This window comes from Phodopus roborovskii, unplaced genomic scaffold (genome assembly GCF_943737965.1).
Source record: "Phodopus roborovskii unplaced genomic scaffold, PHOROB, whole genome shotgun sequence".
Lineage (NCBI taxonomy): Eukaryota > Metazoa > Chordata > Mammalia > Rodentia > Cricetidae > Phodopus > Phodopus roborovskii.
Window position 1 is genome coordinate 2056620 of NW_026126424.1, and position 22238 is coordinate 2078857.

General features: G+C 40.8%; 1 protein-coding gene across 1 annotated transcript in view; it reads right to left on the minus strand.

Moving 5' to 3' along the window:
• Positions 1-10593: 10593 nt before the first annotated feature.
• Positions 10594-22238, minus strand: part of Col25a1 (collagen type XXV alpha 1 chain) — a 370915-nt gene continuing 359270 nt past the window's right edge. The window contains exons 33-38 of the mRNA XM_051185506.1: positions 21685-21738; positions 20468-20494; positions 19466-19519; positions 15567-15644; positions 13808-13846; positions 10594-10711 (exon numbers count right to left, since the gene is read on the minus strand). Coding sequence (XP_051041463.1) covers positions 10709-10711; positions 13808-13846; positions 15567-15644; positions 19466-19519; positions 20468-20494; positions 21685-21738 — 255 coding nt within the window. The 3' untranslated portion in view covers positions 10594-10708. The remainder of the gene's footprint in view (positions 10712-13807; positions 13847-15566; positions 15645-19465; positions 19520-20467; positions 20495-21684; positions 21739-22238) is intronic.

Here is a 22238-nt window from a genome sequence, read left to right on the forward strand (position 1 = left end):
GGACAGAGGACTTCGAGTGTAGAATCGAGACAGTTTAATAGGGTTACGACAAAGCCCACACATAGGTCTCTGGGGCTGCAGTTTCACAAGAAGTTTACGAAATCAGATAAGTGGTTAGTCAGCTCATTTTCTGTTATCAGGATTACTTACTCAAGGGCCTGTCTGTCATAAGCAGCAAGGAGTGTGACCTTGCCTATTTACTGGCAGAGGACAGGGTCTGGAATTGGAGGTTTTTAGAGCTTTTTAGATAGTATTTTTAAACTTCTAGCTTCCTGGGGTCATTGGAGAGTTAGGCTGTATTTTTTCCATCTTTTCACCCTCCTATCCCCCCCATCCACATGTAGGGTGATGCCCTCCAGGAGGGGTCATCTACATCTGTCAAGTCATTTGGAGTAGGGACTAGGACTTCTCTCCTGACTCTAGGTTAAGGAAGTATCCCCCCATGGGGAATATGCCCCCAAAGTCCTTTTGTGCACCAGGAATACAGCCTGGTTCCACTGTCTGAGGTCCCTTAGACTGCTCAGTCCTTCTGGCTGAGACCCATGTTCAGGGGGTCTGAGTCAGTCCCATGCTGGATTCCCAGCTATCAGTCTGTGGGTCCGTTAGCTCCTCCATGTTCAGGTCAGGTGTCTCTATGTGTTTCTGCAGCCTGGTCTTGTCCTCTCCCTCTGCATCTGGATTCTAGTTCAGCTCAGTGTTTAGTTGTGAGTGTTTGCTTTTGTTTCCAACAGGTACTAGATGAGGGCTCCATGATGGTGGATAAGTTAGTTGTTGATCTCACTATCCGGGAAGGGCATTTATGGTAGCCTTTCCACTGTTGCTCAAATTGTTAGTTGGAGTTAGTCTTGTAAGTCTCTGGACATTTCTTTAGGTTGTTTTCTCTTCAATCCTATAATGGCTCCCTCTTTTATGTTCTCTCTCTCTCTCTCTCGTCTTCTATTCCTCCTTCTATTCCTCCCCTGACTCAATCTTCCTAGTCCCACGTGCTTTCCTCTCCTCCCCTTCTCTTTCTCCTAGTTCCCTCTCCACTCACTGCCCCCCCCAAACTCCCCATGTGCTCTGGAGAGCTTGTCCCTTTCCCCTTCTGTGAGGGACCTTATATGAATCTCTTAGAATCCTAGTTATGGAGAGTCTTAAAGTTCTCTGTGAAAAACAGTTTAGGAGTTGACCTGCATAGCATGGTGACAAAATTCCATTCTGTTGATCAATAAGCAACCAAGTCATGAAAAGTTTGTGATCTCAAACCGTGTTAAGCATCCCCTTGTCTTTGTTAATATCACAATGTGAGCACATAATTATGCTAGCACTATAAAACTGGGGGCTCTGAAAGTGTTTCAGCATGCGCAATTGTGGGAGTAAGCACTGGGAATTGAAACTTGGCTCTAGCTGTACAAACATTTGATTTGGGGTGAAATGCAGTATGGGGGGCATCTGTTGAGTGGTTCTCAGCACAGATGTCTTGGGTAGCTTTCACCCCAATCACTGATCCCTGGGAGGCCTCTTTTTCCTATCACTGACTTAACCATTTTACACAATGAAGCTTGTCAAGTGTCTTGGGAGGTGGTACCATTACTTCTGAATTCAAGCTGTCAGAAGCAAACTTGCTTACTCATTAGACGCTGTCACTGGTGGTGCCTAAACTCATTTACACGGTGTACTTGGATACCCTTGGAGCAGTGATATATACTCAGTATATATCACAAGGAACAGCATTTAGCTTTTAAGGATGGATGATTTTTTTTTTCTCAATATAGGCCATTTGCTCACTGCAAAACTCTAAGTAGCTGGGTGTTGGTGGTGCTGCCTTTAATCCCAGCACTCTGGAGGCAGAGGCAGGTGGATCTCTGTGAGTTCAAGGCCAACCTAGTCTGCAGAGCTAGTTCCAGGATAGGCTTGAAAGCAGTGCAGAGAAACCTTGTCTTGAAAAAACCAACCAACCAACCAACCAACCAACCAACCAACCAACCAACCAACCAACCAAAACTCTAAGGCTATGTTTTGTTCTAAAGATAGTAATAGGAGCTGAGAATGTAGCTTAGCTAGTATAGAGGACTTGCTTAGAATGAGTGAAGGTTCAATCCTGGGTGCAGTATCTGTAGCCCCAACATCGAAAGATGGTGTCAGAAGGATCAGAAGTTCAAGGTCACCCTTGACTATATAGAAAGTTCAAGGCCAGCCTGGGATAGCTGAGACCCTGTCTTAAGGAAAGGGGAGAGTGGAGAGAGCTAGTGCTGTGACTCTTCTACACTAAGCACTAACTCATTGATGCCCTCAATAAGGTAATTTCTTCATTCTCTTTCTGTAAATTTAAAAATGGAAACTCATTGAGGTCAGATAAATTGTCTTAGAAAGTGGATTACAGATATTCAACTCAGCCCATTGGATCCCAGTGATTAATTAAAGTATGCTGGGTGATAAGAAACCTTACAAATACCAGTTGAGGCTATCCTAGAAATAATTGATAAATAATATGAAAAAGGGAAAAGAAACTTTGACTTAAAATAATAATTTAGAATTTGGTTTTTTTTTCCTGAAAGTTCACATCAAGTCGGGTGGTGGTGGTATATGCCTTTAACCCCAGCAGAGGCAGAGGCAGGAGGATCTCTCTGAGTTCAAGGCCAACCTGGTCTACAGAGTGAGTTCCAGGATAGGCTCCAAAACTACAGAAAAAAAAAACAAACAAACAAATCATGTTGTAAGGTTTTCATATCCAATGGAGGAACCAGAGGATAATGTTCTCATACTTGGAAAGTTCTGGTTGTGCTGTCTGCCACTAAGAGTCACACCACCTTGGCTTTGCCACTCTGCATTTCTTTTCTCAAATAAAAATACTGACACTCTGTTATTCACACTAGCATCCATACTTAATAAGGTTATAGACAGGATTGATGGAAAATTATTGAGAAAACAAACAGAACTGTTGGGGAAAGAACTTGATACTATTTCCTAGTCATGCATGGGATTGCACAGTCTCAGAACTCAGAAGGAGAGTGTTTGCCTCAATTTGGATCTGCCGTTTCTTCCCCAAGGCTTAGGTGGTGAAGGCTTGGTTTCTATAGCAGCATGGTTCAGAAGTATGGCTTTGGGGAGGTGTTGGGATCATAGGGGCTCTGTTTCTATTGGTTGAAAATCCACTTTAGAGAAGGCTTTGTGTCTGCGAATGGATAATTGTGTGTAAATAAATAAATAAATAAATAAGAAGCAAGGCAGATGACAAGCTTTCTGTCCCCGGATAATGTCAGATGCAGTGAAAGAATGAGCAGCATCTACCTGAGGGAGTTGCGAAAAAATGGTTAAATGTAGATGAAAACACCAATAAGGCAAGAAAATATCTGGAAATGGTTCTCAATAAAGGAAATAAACCATCTTTGCCTTGGGACACTTAAAGTAACTAAGGTCATTAAGGACACAAACCAGAACAGACTAGTAGTTCTTCCAAGTGTAGGCCTTGGACCAAGTTCATCACTACCATCTAGGAGCTTGTGAATATTGCAACTCTCCCATTTCAGACATACTGGGTCAGAGACGAAGTCATTTTCACAGGGTCTCCAGTGATTTGGATGGATGCTAAAATTTGAGAACTAGAGCGAGTCTAGAATTAATGGAGAGAATGGTAACTATAGTGTCCAGCCTGTAGTGTTTAAAGGGATGGCAACCCCTCACACACCGAACAGAGATAGACACCTGCACTAGAACCAACTTATTCTAAGCCTCAGTGGCCTGCTCTGAGTGACTCAGCAGTCACCTAATCCATGCTCCTGATCCATAAAGCACTGGGTCTTTAAGGACAAATGATTCTCCTTGTGGATTTAGAGTAAGACTTTTAGTCGACACAAACATTACTAATGTAATGGATATGCAGGGCTTTTGTTCTAAAGAGAATAAGGGCCCAGGATGAGTCCAGTTGGTAAAGAATTCAACCTGCTTCTCTTAGTTGCAAACTTTTACGGCTCTCTGGCTTCTGAGTAGGTGATAGTATACCAAATTGGTGATATTACCCCCAACTGTATAGGATGTACTTGGACTTATAAACAGTCATAACACGCCTTTCTTAAGTTTTAGGGACCACATGCAGGCATGCTCTGAATTAGCCACGTGGATTAACCATTGTACACATTAAGTTCATAAACTCCAGTGAGTTCTGTTACTTGGAGCCTCGTTATTTACTAATTTGGGTTCATGCATGCCCCCCCCCCGACTATCTAGTGGAGGAGACAAACACACAGTCACTAAATACTCGCTCTGTCCTACGTGGTGATAGGCACAAGAAATGACTGCAGCACAGGAGCGTCTCATCTTGGCAGGAAGGCATGTTTAGTAAGTTGATGCACATGTGGGGTTTGGAAGAACAACATGTGCTCTTCAGCTGGGCTGTGGGCATGGGAATAGGGACTCTTTCAGGCGAGAGCAGTTAAAGATTTGTTGAGTATTTTGCCATGGGAAAACTTTTGGGTAAGTGTTCCTGGCCTGTAAGGCGGAATGTTCTATAAAGCTAGTCATATGTGATGGAGCAGGCTTTATAGTCTACACCAAAGGGTCTTGGTGAAGAGGGGTAACTGCTGGAGGGTTTAAAGCGAGAGATGGAGGAGGCACAGTCAAAGTTCCCTGCAGATCTGTATTTGGTAGCACATGCTCTTGGGCTACACTGAGGAACAGCATCAAGACCACAGATCATTTATGTTTTCTTCACAGAATGTACATGTAAAGGCCATAGGACTGCTTTTTTTTGGAATTGGTTCTCTCCTTCTACCATGAGGGACTGGATCAGGTTGTTAGGCTTGGTGGCAAGTGTCCTTATCTGTTGCCCCATCTCTCTGGGCTCTAAAGTTGCATTGGTGCAGGGTCTTCTAAAAGGCAACATTCTTCATGAGAAATCTCATGTAGCAAACTGTTTTGTGAGGCAGGGTGCTCTGGTGTCTGTCCTGGCACTTGCTCTGTAGACCAGGCTGGCCTCAATTTCATGGATATCCACCTGCCTCTGTCTCCCAAGTGCTGGGATTAAAGGCATACACCACCGGTGTACACCACCACCGCCCATTGTGGAAACCCTTTTTAAAATGAGAGACTATGAAGAGAAGGGAAGGAGGGTTATAAGCCTCAGTGGGTCTGCTTGGAAGTCTCGTCTAAAGTACGGGAGAGGGTTTCTGTATAGTCTAGACTGAGTCAGTGTGTGTGGGCGGATGATGGGCAGGGGTGGATCTGAGATTTGGGAGTTAAAACATCAAAGTGTGGTGATGGGATAAGCCATTATCTCATGTATATCAGCAGAATGGGTGTGTCCAAAGCAACCGAGGTTGTCATCTCGTGTGCCTGGATGGCAGGGGAAGGTGGCTCCTTCCCAGGATTTGGAAGTCAGGAAGAAAAGCAGGGGCAAATATGCACATATAATGAATGCCTGTGGGGAGTCCAAGCAGATATGGCCACTGCCCCTGGTCAGGAAGTCATTGTGGAGCTGGGAAGTGCTGACTCCCTCTCCATCCTGGAAACTGAAGGAGCATCTCCAGGGAGAACTACTTCCAGGCAGGGCAGCACCAGAAAGCTTGCAGATTAGAGCCCTGAGGGTGGGCAGTTAGTGAGCAGGTGAAAGCAGAAGTCCTAGCAGAGGGCAAGGAGAAAGAAGAGGTAGGGAGGACAAGATATGAGGACTTAAGAGTGTTGGGAAGGGCTTTGGCAGATCTCTGGTGCCTTCTGCAGGCCCAAGTCACGCAGGTCACGTGGTATATTGGTATGCAGTGAAATATGCACTATTCTCTTGTGTGGTGTGGGAGAGCAACAGATGACACAGTGTCAGGTAGCTTACATCATCCAGATAGGGAATTCCAGAACAAAGTGACTGAGTGGAAACATTATTACATGACCTAGAAAACATTCATTTAAAAAAAAAAAAAATATTACCACACTAGGGTGTGAATGGTAGGGTTACAATAATGAAGAAAAGTAGACCGAAATGATTTGTCACCTGTTTGTAAATAAAAGGACAAAGTTCTCAGGGATGTCATTAAAACTTTATAACAATACAATTCATTATCATTGTTTGGGTTAATACTGTAATAATTACACACTTTTTACATTATGAAAATAAGTCATAAATAGTGTAAAAATAATTCTGAAGATCAGCTTCTCACAAACTAAGACCCCTGAAAACAAGTTTTAAAAGTAAATAAAAAACAAATTAGAAAGTGAACCCAAAGCAATTATCTCCAGATTGCAAATCAGAGCCTTCAAAGGCCCATGAGTCAATAACGGCAGGTGGGAAAATTGAAAAAAGAAATCAAATGGGGAAAATTCAATTTTAGATATTTACAATACCAAGACAATCAGGTTCGCACCATATATACAGTGAAAAGATAACACATTATTAGAATAACCAAGTTCATGAGACTGGCCCATGAAACACTAAAAAACCCCACAAGATAATGTTTGCCATATTTTCCCATTTCTCTCTTCCTGTGTATTTATGTGAGTTTTTGGCAATATAAAAATAGCTGCACATGGAGATGAACTTTAAAATGTAAAAAATACAAATAAAAATATAATATTTCCAAAAGATAAATCAGATACATACATCTTTTTTAAAAATGTCCACCCTAATGAAACATTTACAACACTATGAAGAATTTCCACCCAAACTCCAACAATGTGCAAGACATTCGTTGTGAACCTGACTCATTAATGTTCTTGGGATATGTCAGAGAAGTGGTATTTTCTTTGTTGTCAAGAAATCAAGCATAACAAGACAGCCTGCTAATCAGCAGTTTATGCATGTAAATGTATTTTAGTGGAAATAAAAAGAAGCCATTAAAATGTTTGTTACTATAGAAGTAACCAAAACCCTAAGTAAATTCACCAGCAGTCTAAGTTAGAGGAGTATCTCTGGGTGAGTAGATGTGTTAAGAGAACAGGAAGTGGGCGCAGAGGACCTTTATATCCTAGCACAGCTGGGCAGAAGTATAACTCGTCAACCACCAGTATAACAGCTCCATCCGGTGAAACCTATGAACTAGTAGGTAGGGCTTTTTGGGGGGGGGGTAAAAATGATTAAATTGCATGTTTTGGTAGCATTAAACATCAAAAGAATCCGAATGTCATCAAGAAAGGAAGAAAACCGAGGTTTCTGATGTCAGCATCTAAGTTTCTAGTAACCACTTTTGAGAAGATGCTGAACCACTATCAGAAAAATACACTGGGAAGGGGGTTAAATGTTATTTTTTATGTTTTACTACCAATATTTTTAAAGAGTACTTGGAAAATAGGCACATTTCCTAAGTGAAAAAAATACCAAGGACAGTTTTCCCATAGGTGCGGAGTGGCGATCTAACCACTTCCTTAAGCTAGCGGATACATGTGCAAACTGCCCCACCAACAATCATACTCACAGAGTGTAAATCCCAAGAACTTTCTATTGGTAGGAGTTAGATACATTCCAATATTTTCCATAAAATAACAGCATAAGGAAAAACCCTCCGAAGCTGCATTTGATAATGGAAAAGGACAGCTGAGGGAGGGATTCGGGCATACTTATGTACCGGTATCCCACACGTCAAATGTAGATTTCTCTAACACTGGCTGCATCTAGCTTACTGTGTGTAAGCTGAAAGGTGAGTGAACTCAAAAAAAAAAAAAAAAAGGTAAATGAAAACTTATAAAGGCATATGGTATAGATATAAAGTGAACGCAGAATAAGGGGGGCACAGAACCCTGTTTTACATTAGGAAAGGCTGGTCGCTGGGCTACATTTACAACAGATTCATGATCTTCAAAAATAAAACCACACACTAACAGCTTAGGAATGCCATTAAACAGAGAAATGAAGTTACCCATAGTCGAGGTCCACTATCCATAGAGACAAAAAGGAAGGATATTTACCAGCAGCAACCAAGGCTAATGGAAAGCAATGTAAAATGATACAACAATGGCATCCTTTAGAGACATTTGCTGCTCTGAAGTAAAACCCGATCTTGACATATTTCCAGTGGGTGTTTCATACCTTTTTTCCTTAATTCTCCTAAGGAAATCTTTATGAAAAAGAATGCTATCTATAAACATACGTATCAACAATGACAATCTGTTACTGATTCCTTTGGAAATTACTCAGGTTGATGACAGAATGGATGATTAAAGACGTTTCAGTAGTCCCAAGTTTAAGGTTAACTCCTGGTAGTTAAGGTAGCAAGCCACCGAGCACAGATGACTGCCATTGTCCCATGTCTGTTCCAAGGAAGTTCATGAAGTAGAAGTTCAGGCATTCCTTTAAATGTGTCTTACGAGCAAAACCCCAGTGCGCACACAGTCCGTGCAGTATTCTTTACAGGGGCATGTCCAATGTCTTAATGATGCTTTTACCATTGAGCTACTCTCATTTGAATCTAAGTTTTAAGTCATGATCCATCCCGAAACCTCTTTCTAATTGAAGTTTGAGGAAATATAGTCTCCAGATTGTCCTCAAGATTCCATAGTTGCTTTGTTTTTTTGTTCCTGAAGATAATGTGTAATCTTGGGCTCATTTTTGTCTCCCAAATGATTTAAGACACATTCTTTCATATACTGAGAAATATCTTACCCTACCCACATCATACAAGAAATTGTTAGAAAATACTCTCTACCCACAAAAAAAACCCCCACACACAAATGCTAAATTGGCTTAGAAGTGTGGAATGTCATTAGAAATATTACCAGATAGTCTGATCTAACATTTAAGTTCTAATCTCAGAAATGGCATAACAAAAAAAGATGACATCATTTTGTATGATTGAGTGTTTGGTTACATGATATGAAAGACATCTTAAGATCTGCTTTGAAACTGTATCTTCGTTGTTGTCATCCTAAGCATGAACTGATTTCCCCTCTGGTGGTGAAAATCCAAGCACCAAACTAGAAATGTTCCCACAAAAATGACATTTAATCACCGAGGGAAATAAAATTCTCTAATGGGTTACTAGGATCACCACTCCCATGGAGGGTGATTCTCGCAAGCAACCCTTCCACTTAGAATAAATCATTTCAAAACATGCCACAAACTTAGCAAATAAATTCCCAGTCAGAGTCTGCTTAGGTATGTTCTGAACAAGTTAGAGAAAACAAGACCCTTTCTCTGGCAACTGTATTTCAGAGCTTTCTGAGATCTCAGATTTGGTCTGTGTATAAGACAAACACGCAGAAATGTAAAAACAAAACTGAAGAAATAAACTTCAATATAGGAAAAACTTAGAAGAAGCAAGTTCATGCTAAAATCTTTACAATAACTGACAGGTAAATTCGTCAGTGTAAATTAAAAAGTAGTGAAGAAATTCTTAATCTTCATACTTCATAATAATTAGGGAAAAATGAAGTCTCCCCACAATCTCTTCAATTATTTCACGCAAACCAAAAAGGAGATGTTAAGAGGTCATTTTTACCAGTGGGTTCAAATTATGATTTCAAAACTTTTCTTAAAAAACAATCTTTAAAGACCTATGAGACCCAAACTGAAGCAAATATTTTGTTTCTGAACTAAGAAAATAAAATGTAGGAGAGAAAATGGAAACTACATTTTGTCTCTAGGACTTGTAGGAAAAAAAAATGTTGTGGGTCAACCCCGAAAGGAAGGGGGAGAGGGACGCTTTCGGGCCACCTTTGGTAGAGTTAACACTAACTCCCCTGCATTTGTGGCAAAGCTTATCCTGTCTGACCCTTCTTGGAACAAGTTCTCTCTTCAGCACCTGAGCTCTGAGGGGATAGTGTCTGCACCTTCCAATCTGAACAAACAGGGACTTCCATTCCAAGGCTCTGCTGTTTTCAAAACACTCCAAAACACTGCTGCGCAATTACCTCTGACATCTTCCCAAAGCACCCGTGGGAAGTCAGCCTTTGTAGAAAAACAATTCCTGCTGTCCTGGGTGTTCATGGTTATGAACCTCCTTCCAACTTGGTCACACAAAAGACAGTGCAGGGTGCAGAACCGGTCCTCTTCAGGCGTCTTCACTGCCAAGCGCAGCCAGAGGAAAACAAGTGGCAATAGTCGGCTCAACCCTTTGGTATTTCAACCAAGGTGGTCACAGGAGCCCACATTGTTAGGAGCTGTGGATCTGCAGTCGGGACTGCAACTCCCTCAAAATGTAAGACCAACTGTGTGTGTGCTCTCCGTCAGCTTATCTCTTTTTGGCAATAAGCCACGGTGTAACCCCCTTGAGACGACAAAAGGAACAAAAGCTCAGATGTACTCAAAGAACTTCTGAGGCAGCATGCAGACATCTGCATTTGCACAAGCAGGGTTGGCACAAGGTCATGCTGTTTTTAGTACGTTTCAGTAGGTGGTGTGGGCATGAGTGACTGCTACTAGGGAATGTGAGCTACACAGTCATAGCCTTGAGTCCATATTAGGCCGCAATTTCATGTCAACTATTTCACGGCACCTTTTGTCCATGCAATCAGCAAGCCCCAAAACAGAAAATAGCGAGAGCAATCATTCTTTATCACTGAGGCCTATATAAATATGTATGTCCACATAAAATAGAGACACTGATCTCTATTTCCTGCAGGCTCCTCACTTGGGTAAACTGCCTAATTTCAGGTGTGAAAAAAGATGGACGGCGGTACTACTGTGAGCAGGGAGAGGGAGCGCCAGTGAGCAGATTCCACACTTGCAAAATCTGCAATTCGGGTTTTTCAACTATAAATACAAAAGGTGGACCATTATATACACAGCTTCATGCTTGGAAGGTTAGATTCGTCACTGCAGAAAAACAGACAACAAAGAGACACACGTGGAGTTAGTGGGTCTTTGATAATAACTCCAAATTAACAAGTATTTTACAAACACTGGAAGAGCCTTGCAGTCCTTTTGTCCCCCTCAAGCCAGTAAGCTCGTTTCAGCATTTGATGTTTCCCATGTCATACTTTTAAAAACTCCAGTTTATCATCGTTCTCATCTTACTTCCAACCCATATTTTTCCATTGCCAACCTAGAACTTTATGGTAAGTGACCGTATTAGTCACTTTGCTGGGAAAGCAGAAAACTGTGATTTTATTACAGGCATGCTTTCATTAGTACACACAATGTCTTCAGGTGTTACAACACAACCCAATAATGGCCAAAAAGGTCCAAGCTCAAAGGCAGTATTGACCAACAGCTTCCTGCCTATAATGCATAAGCCTTTCCTATTCACGTCTCCTTTTTTCCTATAACTAGCCTTGCCCTGAAAGCAACCTGGAAAGGTAAACCCGCCCACTACCAGTTCTTATGCAAGTGTGATGGTTTTCATTGCAACATTAGCTTATAGAGCAGATCTTAGAGGCTTCTGTAGGAGTTTGCTTTGTTTTGTTTGTTTTTGAGACAGGGTTTCACTGTGTAGCTCTGCCTGGTCTCTAACTTACAGAGCTCTTTGGGTCTTCTGGATGCTGGCACTAAAGGCTGCCACAATGTCTGGGGCTTCCTTTCTTCCTTCCTCTATCCTTTAGTTTTACTCAGAGAAAAGTAAAATCTAGAGGAGAGTAGGATAATAGATGCCTGTGACCCGTTCTCCACAGATAACTAGTTCAGAGTCCCAGGTCATTAATAACACTTTTTTTTCCCCCAAGAAAAACTGCATAAGACTGAATCTTTCAATATCCTATCATGGAGGATCTATATGGAGTTGATGGATAGATGATCTCTTTAACAGTCTGACCACTGTTAAGGTGTCCATACTCTTATGAACAATCTATACTCTCAGAGAAATAATCTTTGTTTCTCTAAGAAACCTAATGAAATTCATTAGACCATCAAAATAGCAGGGGGACTAGTTGGAAAGGAAATCAGTGGTAGTGGGGAATAGGCAAGAGAATAGTGGATGAATATGATCAAATATATACATGTCATAATGACTCCATTATGTATATTAAATTCGCTAATTAAGCACTAAAATTCCACAAATGTGTTTATACTGGCTAGCCTAAATAAAATAGGACTAATCAGAAGCCACCTACCTGCTTTACTGATGACATATCAATAAAAAATTATTTGAATATTTGAGATATCTAAATTGGCTATTTAAGAAATTTGAGAAATTGGCATTTTCCTAATTATTTCATTGATATTGGGAGAAGGAAGACTTGGTTGGAGTTCATATGTGTTGTGCGGAGGTACTAAGGCAACATCAAAGGTTTATAATTGGGTTATTTTCCTTTGTAGAAGGGGCTAGACTCACAAGCTTCTTAATCTTATGCAGAATATAGGATCTATTTTATAGAAAGGCGAATGTTTACATGAACAATTCTGACTCTGTCACACTATTTGTGTTACTGTCAGGTTTTAATTTCAGGGGCTAACAAGATGAAAAGCCATTTGCTTTCGGCCATCATATGTATGTCTTTATGAAATGATTCAGAAGTGTCCTGGACCAGAAAGGACTCCAAGTTCCGAGTGGTGTTACAGTGTGGAGGGAATGAACTGTTAGCATCTCTAGGTGCGGTGTGCTAATGACTAGCTTAAAAAGAAATCACTATTTTATTACATTACAAGGGAGAGGTTAGAGAGCAAATGGCCATCCCTGCATAGGATGGTATTACAATGTCTGCGCACGGAAGCTAAGCTGGCAAGAGGCTGGTTTTACCAGGTGAGGGGAGAATCTGATGAGCGGCTCTATATCCAGGGACCCTCTTGACTTCAGATGCAACTGAGTTAATTATTTGATAGGACTAAAGGGGGAGCCAATAAATAAATGATGCTGTTATGAGACAAGGCTTTTCTGTCGCCAGCTAAGCATGTGAAGCTACTTGAGAAAGCAAATTACATAAGGTTTCCTGATGGTTCAGTTGCTGCCTTGAGAAGCAACCAGGAACCCAGTGTCTCCTCATGTTTCCACACTCTGGCTTACATAGTTTACTCTAATTTTGTGATGAAGCGTGGCTGGCTACAGTTACAGGATAAGCTACAGAGTATTGGAGATAAAATTTCAAAACTATCAAAGCAACATGGATACTTCCTTATCACATTGCCATTTCTAGGCATTTCTTTGCCCTCTGGTAACCTGCACACTGGGCTTATGGCATTACCATGTAGGGAGTCTGCACTCCCTGGGCAATGCAGAATGCAGAGAGGCCTGCCTACCTGTTTGAAACACTGCTACTGTTACTTCCGGCTGCTTACTCTCCCTAGACCTGTTACCTTCCAACTTGTCACTCTTGGAAGTTTCTTCATGTTTCCAACTTTGTATTACTCGTGTAGACTACCATATGGATTAACTGAAACAATATCCCTGTATGACAGGACATAACATATAGCCTCTGTGCACAGAAGGTTCTCTGAGAGAGCCATCTGTACTGAATGCATTCATAGTGACTGTGGACATCATGTGATGAGGATCAAGCAAACCAATATAAAGGCTGACAGTATAAGCTGAAGCAGACACTACTAACTCAATCAAGATATTGCTGATAAATGGTATGTTTATATTTTCTGCTTTCTCAGTTGTGTGACTAATATTGACAGAGTTCTGCCATATATCTGTGTATTTGCCACTGCAAGTGTTACAAAGGGAAAAATCACAACTAAAAATGTTTTCTAAATATTGTGCCTTTCCATCACAAACAGACTTTGAGATTCCAGATTATAATTTGTCAAGAACTGCTTTTGCTCATTTGTTTGGGAGGAAATCGGTAATAAACACGCTCATTTAAAGATTGCCTAGAGCTTTCATATTTGTTTTGAAATACCTAAACAGTTTTCAAGAATGTCAATGTAAAAGGTCTGTTCTGTAATGGAAAGGGCCTGGTCAAGATTAGGGTTTCTTCTTAGAAAAACAAACAAACAAACAAACAAACAAACAAAAAAGCCATAAGGCCTACCTACCTTTTGCCAGCAGCCAGGCATGGGTAATCCATCAGGTCCCTGGTTTTGAAGGGAAGAAAAGAATTCCTTAGGCTCCTAATAATGATCAGATATAAGTCTACATGCTCAGAGACTTCAAAAACAGTCATAGACATCTTATACTAAGGAGTGGCTCATGATATTTTACCTACTGTTAGCTAAAATGAAGGTAATTCAAATGTTTTCTAGACTGAGTACACATCTAGAAAATAGGCAAATATGGAAAAAGCTATGTCTAATTTTGAAAATCAGATTTACAAAGCATAATTGCCTCGTGCTCTGTTCACAGTACACCTTTAGATATTACGTCTCTTAATGCCACAGTTGTCTTTGCCAAATTAATCGGTTTCATTTCCTTGTGGCCATTATGGACTATGGTTTATGGCAATGGTAATTAATGGCAATCCATTTCTATCTGAAGTTTATAGCTCTCCGTATGCCTGTGCTGTCTACCTTCTTATAGGGTAAGTGGGTACTACAAAATCTGCTCATTTGAAGCATGGCAGTCTACCTACACATTAGAGCAAGTGCCATGCACGCTGTTCACCAGAACATCTGTTTAAATCTTCAGAAGTTAGTTAACATCCCGAATGAAGGGTCCTGAATACTACAAAATATATTTTAAGATGTAAGCATCTTCAGATACAAACGAGACTGGAAGATGTGACACAGTCGAAGGCATGCATTTTCCTCCAATGAAGGAGCTTATAAAGTGTGACTTAACACCAAGCAAACAAAAGACAGAGTACTCCATATTAATATTTTCTAACTATAACAATTGACTGAATAACATTTTTTTCTATGCATATTATCTTTTAAAAGACACAAAATAATACATGTACCTTTTTAACGAGTCATGCTTATGATAACTGAAGAGTCATGTAAGGCCATGCAGACCAAGTGGAACACGATGATAAAAAGCTTTCTCTATACTCCATAAAATATAACCACACTGCCTTTTTAATTGTAAAAAAAAATCTAGCTTTATAACATATTTGGGAGAAACTGGTAATGCCAGATTGGTACAAGGGAAAGGATCAGCCAGTAGAATTTTAGATTTTAGTATAAGGAGGATTTTGAGTTCATGCCAATGGAGGAGGGAGTTCCGTCTATTTTGGGAAAGTGAGTTTTAAAAGGAGAGACCATTATATACCGGAAAGGTTATGACAAGAGAAGAGGGTTTAGGCTGCAGACAATTATCATCTTCAGATGTGCAGGACCAATGCTTTCTTTCCTATGGTCTCTTAATACAGTTGCTGTGCATTGGTTAACCCTTGATGGCAGAAGCTTAGTTATGTAGGTTTATCCTTATTGATGGCCTGAGAAAACTATAGTGGGAGATACAAAAATACCTTTGTTTCTTCTAGAGGAAAGGAAAAAAAATATGAGTAGGGTGAAAGCCCAAAGTTCTGGCCTACCTGTGCTTTCTTTGCATCATGTATTTTTATCTAACTTACACATAATCTCTGGATATCTACTGGGTAAGTTAATATTCTAAAGAACATAGAGATGGACACGTCAGTAGTGAGAACAATGTTAGACGATTAATTGGCATTCGTCGATAACACGTGCTTGCTCTCTCCCTCTGCAGATCCCAGGGAGGAGTCTGCTCATGCACATGCATGTAGTATGTTTATCATGTAAAGCCTGCTCCAGAAAGAAGGGCTTTACACTGATACAGATGAATACATGGTAAATAAAGGAACGACATGCAGGATGGTAGGAAAGAGAAATACTGTACCAATTGGCAAGGGGCATCCAGCCCATCCAGGCCAGGCTGGCCTGGCTCCCCCTTTTCCCCCTTAACGCCACGGAATCCCTGTTTGTAAAGATTAACTCATAACGTTACTAATCCAAGAATTCATTGAAAGCAACAAATCTGCTGAAGAAGCAACTAGAAGAATAAGCTGGGAGAGGAACAATTTAGAAGGGACAGTAACACGCAGAGGAGTTTCCCATTATCACAAGGAGGCTTGGTCAGGGTACCACAGCCTCCTCTTTTGAGGAGACTAGAGTGGCATTGACTCTTCTGCACATCCTATAGTCAGGCTTGAGTTTGGAACTAGAGTGGGGGGGATGAATATAAAACATGACATGAGACACGTCAGTGTATACCGATGTCAGTGTATACTGGGCACACACCTCTGAGCGCCTGTCCACAGGACCATGTAAATGGCCCTCAGGGGAACCTGCTGTTACTGGTCTCTCTGGCCTGCTCCTCTCCCAACTCAACCCTCACACAAAACATCTGGAGACAGTTGCACAAGTTAGACATACCAACGGGCAGGGTGCATCTAATCCAGGAGCGCCCTGTTCTCCTTTCTCCCCTTTAGGCCCCTTTTTGCCTTTCTTTCCCTTTTCCCCCTGTGAATACAAGGGTTTAAATAAAAGACAGATTTTATTTGGGGGGGTGTAGAATAAAAAATAACTCAGAATATGGCTTAGCCAGGAATAGTCTGGAAGGGCATTTACCACTGTGTTCTGGTATAGAGAAGACACGATGCTACTAAACAAAACAAAGCTTCAACTGCCATGGTGAAAATGGATTCTGGCATCAGGACTTATTATTTATTTATGATATTGAAGAGAGGAGGAGACCAAAAGCGCTGAGGCATCAGAAAGGTAGATCAGATGGCTGACCGCCATAATATTGGAGTCAGTTATGAATTAGGGATTTGTGCTGTGGACCTGGCAAAGATGTTGGGGATCAATGGTGCTGAGGCCGTCAGAGGCAGGTGGACTTGGGTGGGCACTGGATACTACACCCAATTACAAGTACCTTTCAACTTGCCTTTCCCTCCTCCTTATTCTTTAAACATGATGGCTACACAGACTCAGAGGGAGAGGCAATGGCTTCCATCTCTCCCAGGGATGTCCAAAGATACTCTGTTTTGCAGCTCTCAGTAAAAATGTCCAGGTATGAAAGTAAGCGCTTTGACTTAATGAGTTAAACAAAAGCTTCAGGTGCTAATAGTTGGTGGCAATGCCAAGTGGAGAACCAACGTCTAAAAACCTAGATGGTATCTTCACTCTCTTGTTGACCTGATGCCAGTTGTTCACAATGGTAAATGAGTTTCCAGCTCGCAATGCTGTGGATAGGAAAAGCAGTCTGGGCTCATTAAAATGAGGTAGGCAGGATAATCGCATAGTGGGAGTGTAGCTGTGGAAATTAGTATTTGGGAATCAAGGTCAAGGTTGTGGGACGTCTGCATGGATCATAGGGATGGAGGAATTAAGGAAAGGAGGCAAAAGGAGGGGAAGGAAGGAATGCACCCCAGCTGTTTTACATTAACATACACATCTGCAAACATAGACAGGGAGTTGGTGCTGTGCAGAAGGCAAAAGATGATACATAGATACATACTTAAATGAGAGCATTCATTCTGCAGTCTGGATGGCGGTTACAGTAAGACTGAATAGTCTTTGAAGCAAACAGCATGAATATTCAAAGAGAAACGACAGAACGACACACACCACAGACATGTCTGAGACACTCATTCAAATTTCTGCATTCACTCTGACAGCACGAGCCGAAGCTCCTCCTCATTCATCTCCGGTGTGCCAAAAACATTGCAGCAGAAGGCTTGGAATCAAAACCACTTGGGCTTCTTGAATGCAGGCTAAAGACATTCTGAGCACTTAGTGGTGCATGATTGAAGACAAGGATGTGACAGGGAGGGTAAGGAAAAGCAGGTATGACGAGTGGGTGATGCACTGATCCGTGAAGACCCAGTGCCCTCCTGCACCAAGCGGCTTCCATGCCATGATATAAACCGAAACTTGATGGGTGTGCTCTGCCCTCCATGAAGCCCTAGGTCTGTCTTTGAGTGGGTCTAACAGAGCTCAGGAGTGTTGGTTATTTGGTGCAATTCATTATTTGATCGGCAAGTGGGCTTAAGACTGAATACTCAAATTCAGTGATAGGCAATGCTTTTCTCCTATGGTTAAAATTTAAGTGATTATGGAAACGAGATTAAAATAATATGTCAATGTTACTAATCAACATCAGGTTATAAAATAGTGATTATCTATGTGCCACAAAGTTATCTCTCATTGTGTGTATGAGCAGTTGAAATGTCAATTTTTACTTCTTATATCAAAGAAAAATACGCAGAGTGTTCAGCATTCAGAATCTAATTTTCCTGAATGTTAATCCTCTAATCATGGAAATATTTTCACATGGGCAGTTAACATTTTTCTGAAGATGGGCTTGGGAGTTTGTGCTTTTATAAGCTATATGAATGGAAATTTCTCTTCTCTCCTACACCCTCCTCCTCTTTGCAATGTTGGGAAATGAACTCAGGGCTCTGTGCATGGATGTAAGGTCTCTACCAATGAGCCAATAGTGGTAATTTCTAACCTTTTTAAAGATCATAAACCTGAGTAGCATACAGCCTACTAGGTAAATATAAAATAAGTGAACATAGCCTTTAAGACAATTTGCCACGTGTTCTTGCACTAAGATTATCTCAAACCACATAAAACCTGTACTCAGGATTTGCAATATGGAGAAAACCTTTTTATGGCAAACTTTCTTTTTTGTGTGTGAGAATTGGGTAATGATAGCACCCACCTCAGGGTGGTGGTGTGAAGATTTCAAGGTTTATCATGTGTAAAGCTCTTGGGGAAAGTAATGCTCAGTGCTCAACATATGTGATGCTGTTGATGGTCGTGCTTTGGAAATACCACTGTATAGGCTCTTACCAGAGAGAGGCTGAGGAACTTAGTTCTTAATACATATGCAGTGAACTTCATTCCCTTTCTTTGGCATACCCCCTTTGGGCTTGCATCACAATAGGGAAGAGTTTCACTGGTCAAGAGAATTCCCTGAGTTTTCAAAAACACTACATTATTACATGTATCAGGGAAACTGGTTTAAATTGGAATCATGATGTAGCTATTCAATTACTTTAAGATCTTTGTTGTTGACTTTTTGTTGTCTTTTGCTTCATCCAATATAAAACCTTATTTGATTTACTAATGGATTAAAGACTACAGCAAACCAGAGAGAGAGACAGAGACAGAGACAAAGAGAGAAAGTGAGAGTGAGAGAGAGAGAGAACACAGAACTAAAGAAGGTGTTGTTGTTTAAACTTTACTCATAAAATCTGTTGTTTGATATCGGCCAAGCCATAAAAAAGCCAATTTTTAACTCAAAAGGCTACAACTATTGGTTTTACAGATAACAATGCTTCTTTCTACTTCTGAGTTTAAAAATTAAAAATGCTGCATGCATCAGTTTCTCTTAAGAATGTCATAATGGTAAATGAGATCCTGGCCTGTGGATAAGATGGGTGTTGCCAAAATACCATTCAGGTTTGTGCACTGTGATTTTACTTTTGTGAGAAAAAAAAATTCAATCCCCTGGACGTTACATTTAAAACAAATTGGTGTCAGGAAGTTGAGAGACTGAAGCTGTGACACCCAGGGGTTAGAATCCTTTGCTGGATGGTGCCCTCATTTCTAGCTGTGTAGTCTTCTTTAGTCCTCTTTGAAGACCTGATTCCTTAGATCAGCCATCTGTATGTTTTTGGAACACAGGACCGAGACAGGAAAGGTGAATGACAGCATCACACAGGTTCAGCCATAGAGCAGACAGTGCTAGCAGAATCACACAAGGTGCATGCTGGGAAAAGTCACCTTTTCTCCCTTTTCTCCCAGGTCACCCTTCTCGCCTCGAGGACCAGGGAAGCCCTAGGGGATAAAAAAGCAAACTCAAGTTATCTATTGGTGTAACTATGGTAAAGTCACAGGAAAAACAACAAACACCACCACAGTTCATTGATCTGAACTCATATAAAAATGGACATGTCAACCTTTAAACTTACAAAGAGCAGTACCACTTAGAAACAGTACTCTCTACCATTTCAATGAGCTGCGTATAATAGGTTTCCTGCCTTTTTTTTTTCTTCTAGAAAATGCAGGAGAAGGAACACAAAAATATTAATTTGAATCCTGGCACATTTATTAACTTGTGTGGGTTTGGGTAAATCACTTACCTCCATCCTTTAGTCCTTGACTATAAAATAAGGTTAATGACTATCATCACACAGCTGTTGTAGATCTTAAATGAGATGGTAGAGGCAAAGTGCCAGAATGATGCCTGCACATAGCAGGTGCTCAATAAACAGCTGCTATCATAACTTCATTACTCACAAATTACCAACAAACTGTGACAGTCTATTTATATAATATAAAAAGGTGTATATATATTACATAAAATACAATATTTTAGCATGAGAAAATGGACATAGAAACTTAATAGAAAAACACCACCACCACCACTGCTTTGACAAAGCACCATTCCCCAAGGGCAGCACATGAGAGGCAGACTGATTGGGTACACAGTTATTTTTTTCTAAAACTGGGTCATGCTGATGCTGAGTATTCTTAATTTAGGAAAGGATTTTGAAGTACCATTATTCAGTGTCAGTTACTAATTTTATATTATTCCTCTGTATTTTATGTTGTCTATGTACACAGTATGTGTACATATGTGTACATGTATGTATACATGATGTATGGGTGTGTGTATAATACATTCACAGACAGAATATTCTGTATTCTTGGTGTTCCCTGACAATGGAGACCATTGACTGTGTCGATTATAATAAAAGGATGTTTGCTGTGCAGATTACTTACATCAAGACCAGGCTCTCCATCCTTGCCCTGCCAAAGAACCATAGTAGCTACATTAGTGTTCCTAAGTTTCACCAATAGGTTCTTGTTTGAGGCTGCTCTGGGCATGCAACATTAGTATTAAGAAGACTATGCTAGAAATGTGAAAAAGGCTTCTTGATTAGTCAGATTCCTTTAAATCAAGCGAGGGGACTATTAGTTGAAGTTATGAGGTGTGAGGGGTTTAAATTCTTTACTGGGTTAAATAGATAAGGTTGCTCAAATTCTGTGCTTGCTCTCAGACTTAGCATTCCAGTAAGGAAGTGCAAAACAAAACGTTTAGTTGAGTTAAAACACATCAGCACTAACAAAAGATGTAGACCATACTCCTTTCGTTTGACAACTCAATTAGCTGTTCAATTAACGGAGAACTTAAAACCTGTTTATCATTAAATATCATTTGAATTTGGCTAGGCAATCATCCTGAATATAAGAAGTGTGAACATCCCAACTTCAAAAGCTGCTTAACAGTGAGCTTTGTAGTGTGCATCTCTTTAAGCACTGAAATGATTGTGAATGAAGTTTGCTATCTGAGTTCATAAAAAGCCCGTGGAAAGCACTGGCAGGTTAAAAACCTAAATGCAACACATGCTACTTTGAGTCCTATTCTACACAACTGGCTGGAACCATGTCTGTGCAAACCTGTGGCCTCACAGGTTTTTTCTGCATAGTTCAGAATTTTAGAAGACAGAACACTGCCAACATCCTGTTCTGGCAATCATCTGTCCTGTCAGGAATTCAGACAGGTAAGAAGCACTGTCATCATGAATTCAATTTGGGTCATAATTTTCACTTGCAAGAGAAATTTTTTTCCTAATAATCTATGAGAATAGACAAGGAATGAAGGTTGTTCCAAATGAAATGTTCACATACAATTGGTATGAGTGACCCTTCGAGGGATGTCCACTCAGATGGCATGGGAAGGATGTGTTCTGACAGGCAGAACCTTGTTTTCCAGATAGTGCTCTGATCTTCAATCTCATGACATGCTTGGGTATGTCTCTACGTACAGGGACCATTTAAGACAGAGTATGTACTACAGAATTCTCTGTGCTGTGACTACTCAGTGGATTGCCTTTGCTACTATAACAAGATTAGTCTGCCCCCTAGGGAAGGGTTAAACATGTCAGTGGCAGGTCACAGGCATGCTGATGGTGGCGGTCACGTGACAGTGAACTCACAGGCAGCCCATAGGGCCCTCTGGGTCCAGGCTCTCCCACAGCTCCTTTCTCTCCCTAAAATGAAAAAGCAGAAAGTTCCAATCACACACAGACCCTTGCATCCCCACATGGCTCATACAGAAAGCAATGCCAATGATTGATATTCCTTTAAGATTGGAGTGACAGTCATCCACCATGGCAGATTTCACTAGCTGACCATTGACAGGACAGGAAGAAGCTGCCACTGCTCAGGTATGTTAAAGAATTCCTCCATGTAGAAAGCTCTACGTGGGTTCCTCTAGCATCTGTGCAAAACATTGCTGTTTGTCTTAAGCTGTAGGTTCTCGTCCCTGACTGGAAATGCTCAGGAGCTGAGCTGACTCTGGATTTGATATTTCGGGGATGAGGCACAACACAAACTACAAAACACATTTGTTTTAGACATGCATCCTGCACACGTACCCTGCAAGTTCGTTTCATACAGTATCTTTATTGTGCTTGTGTTTCTACTGCAATGCGTCACATGAAGCCAGCACTGAAATTCCCATCTGCAGTGCTGTGCCCAGAGGTTTTTG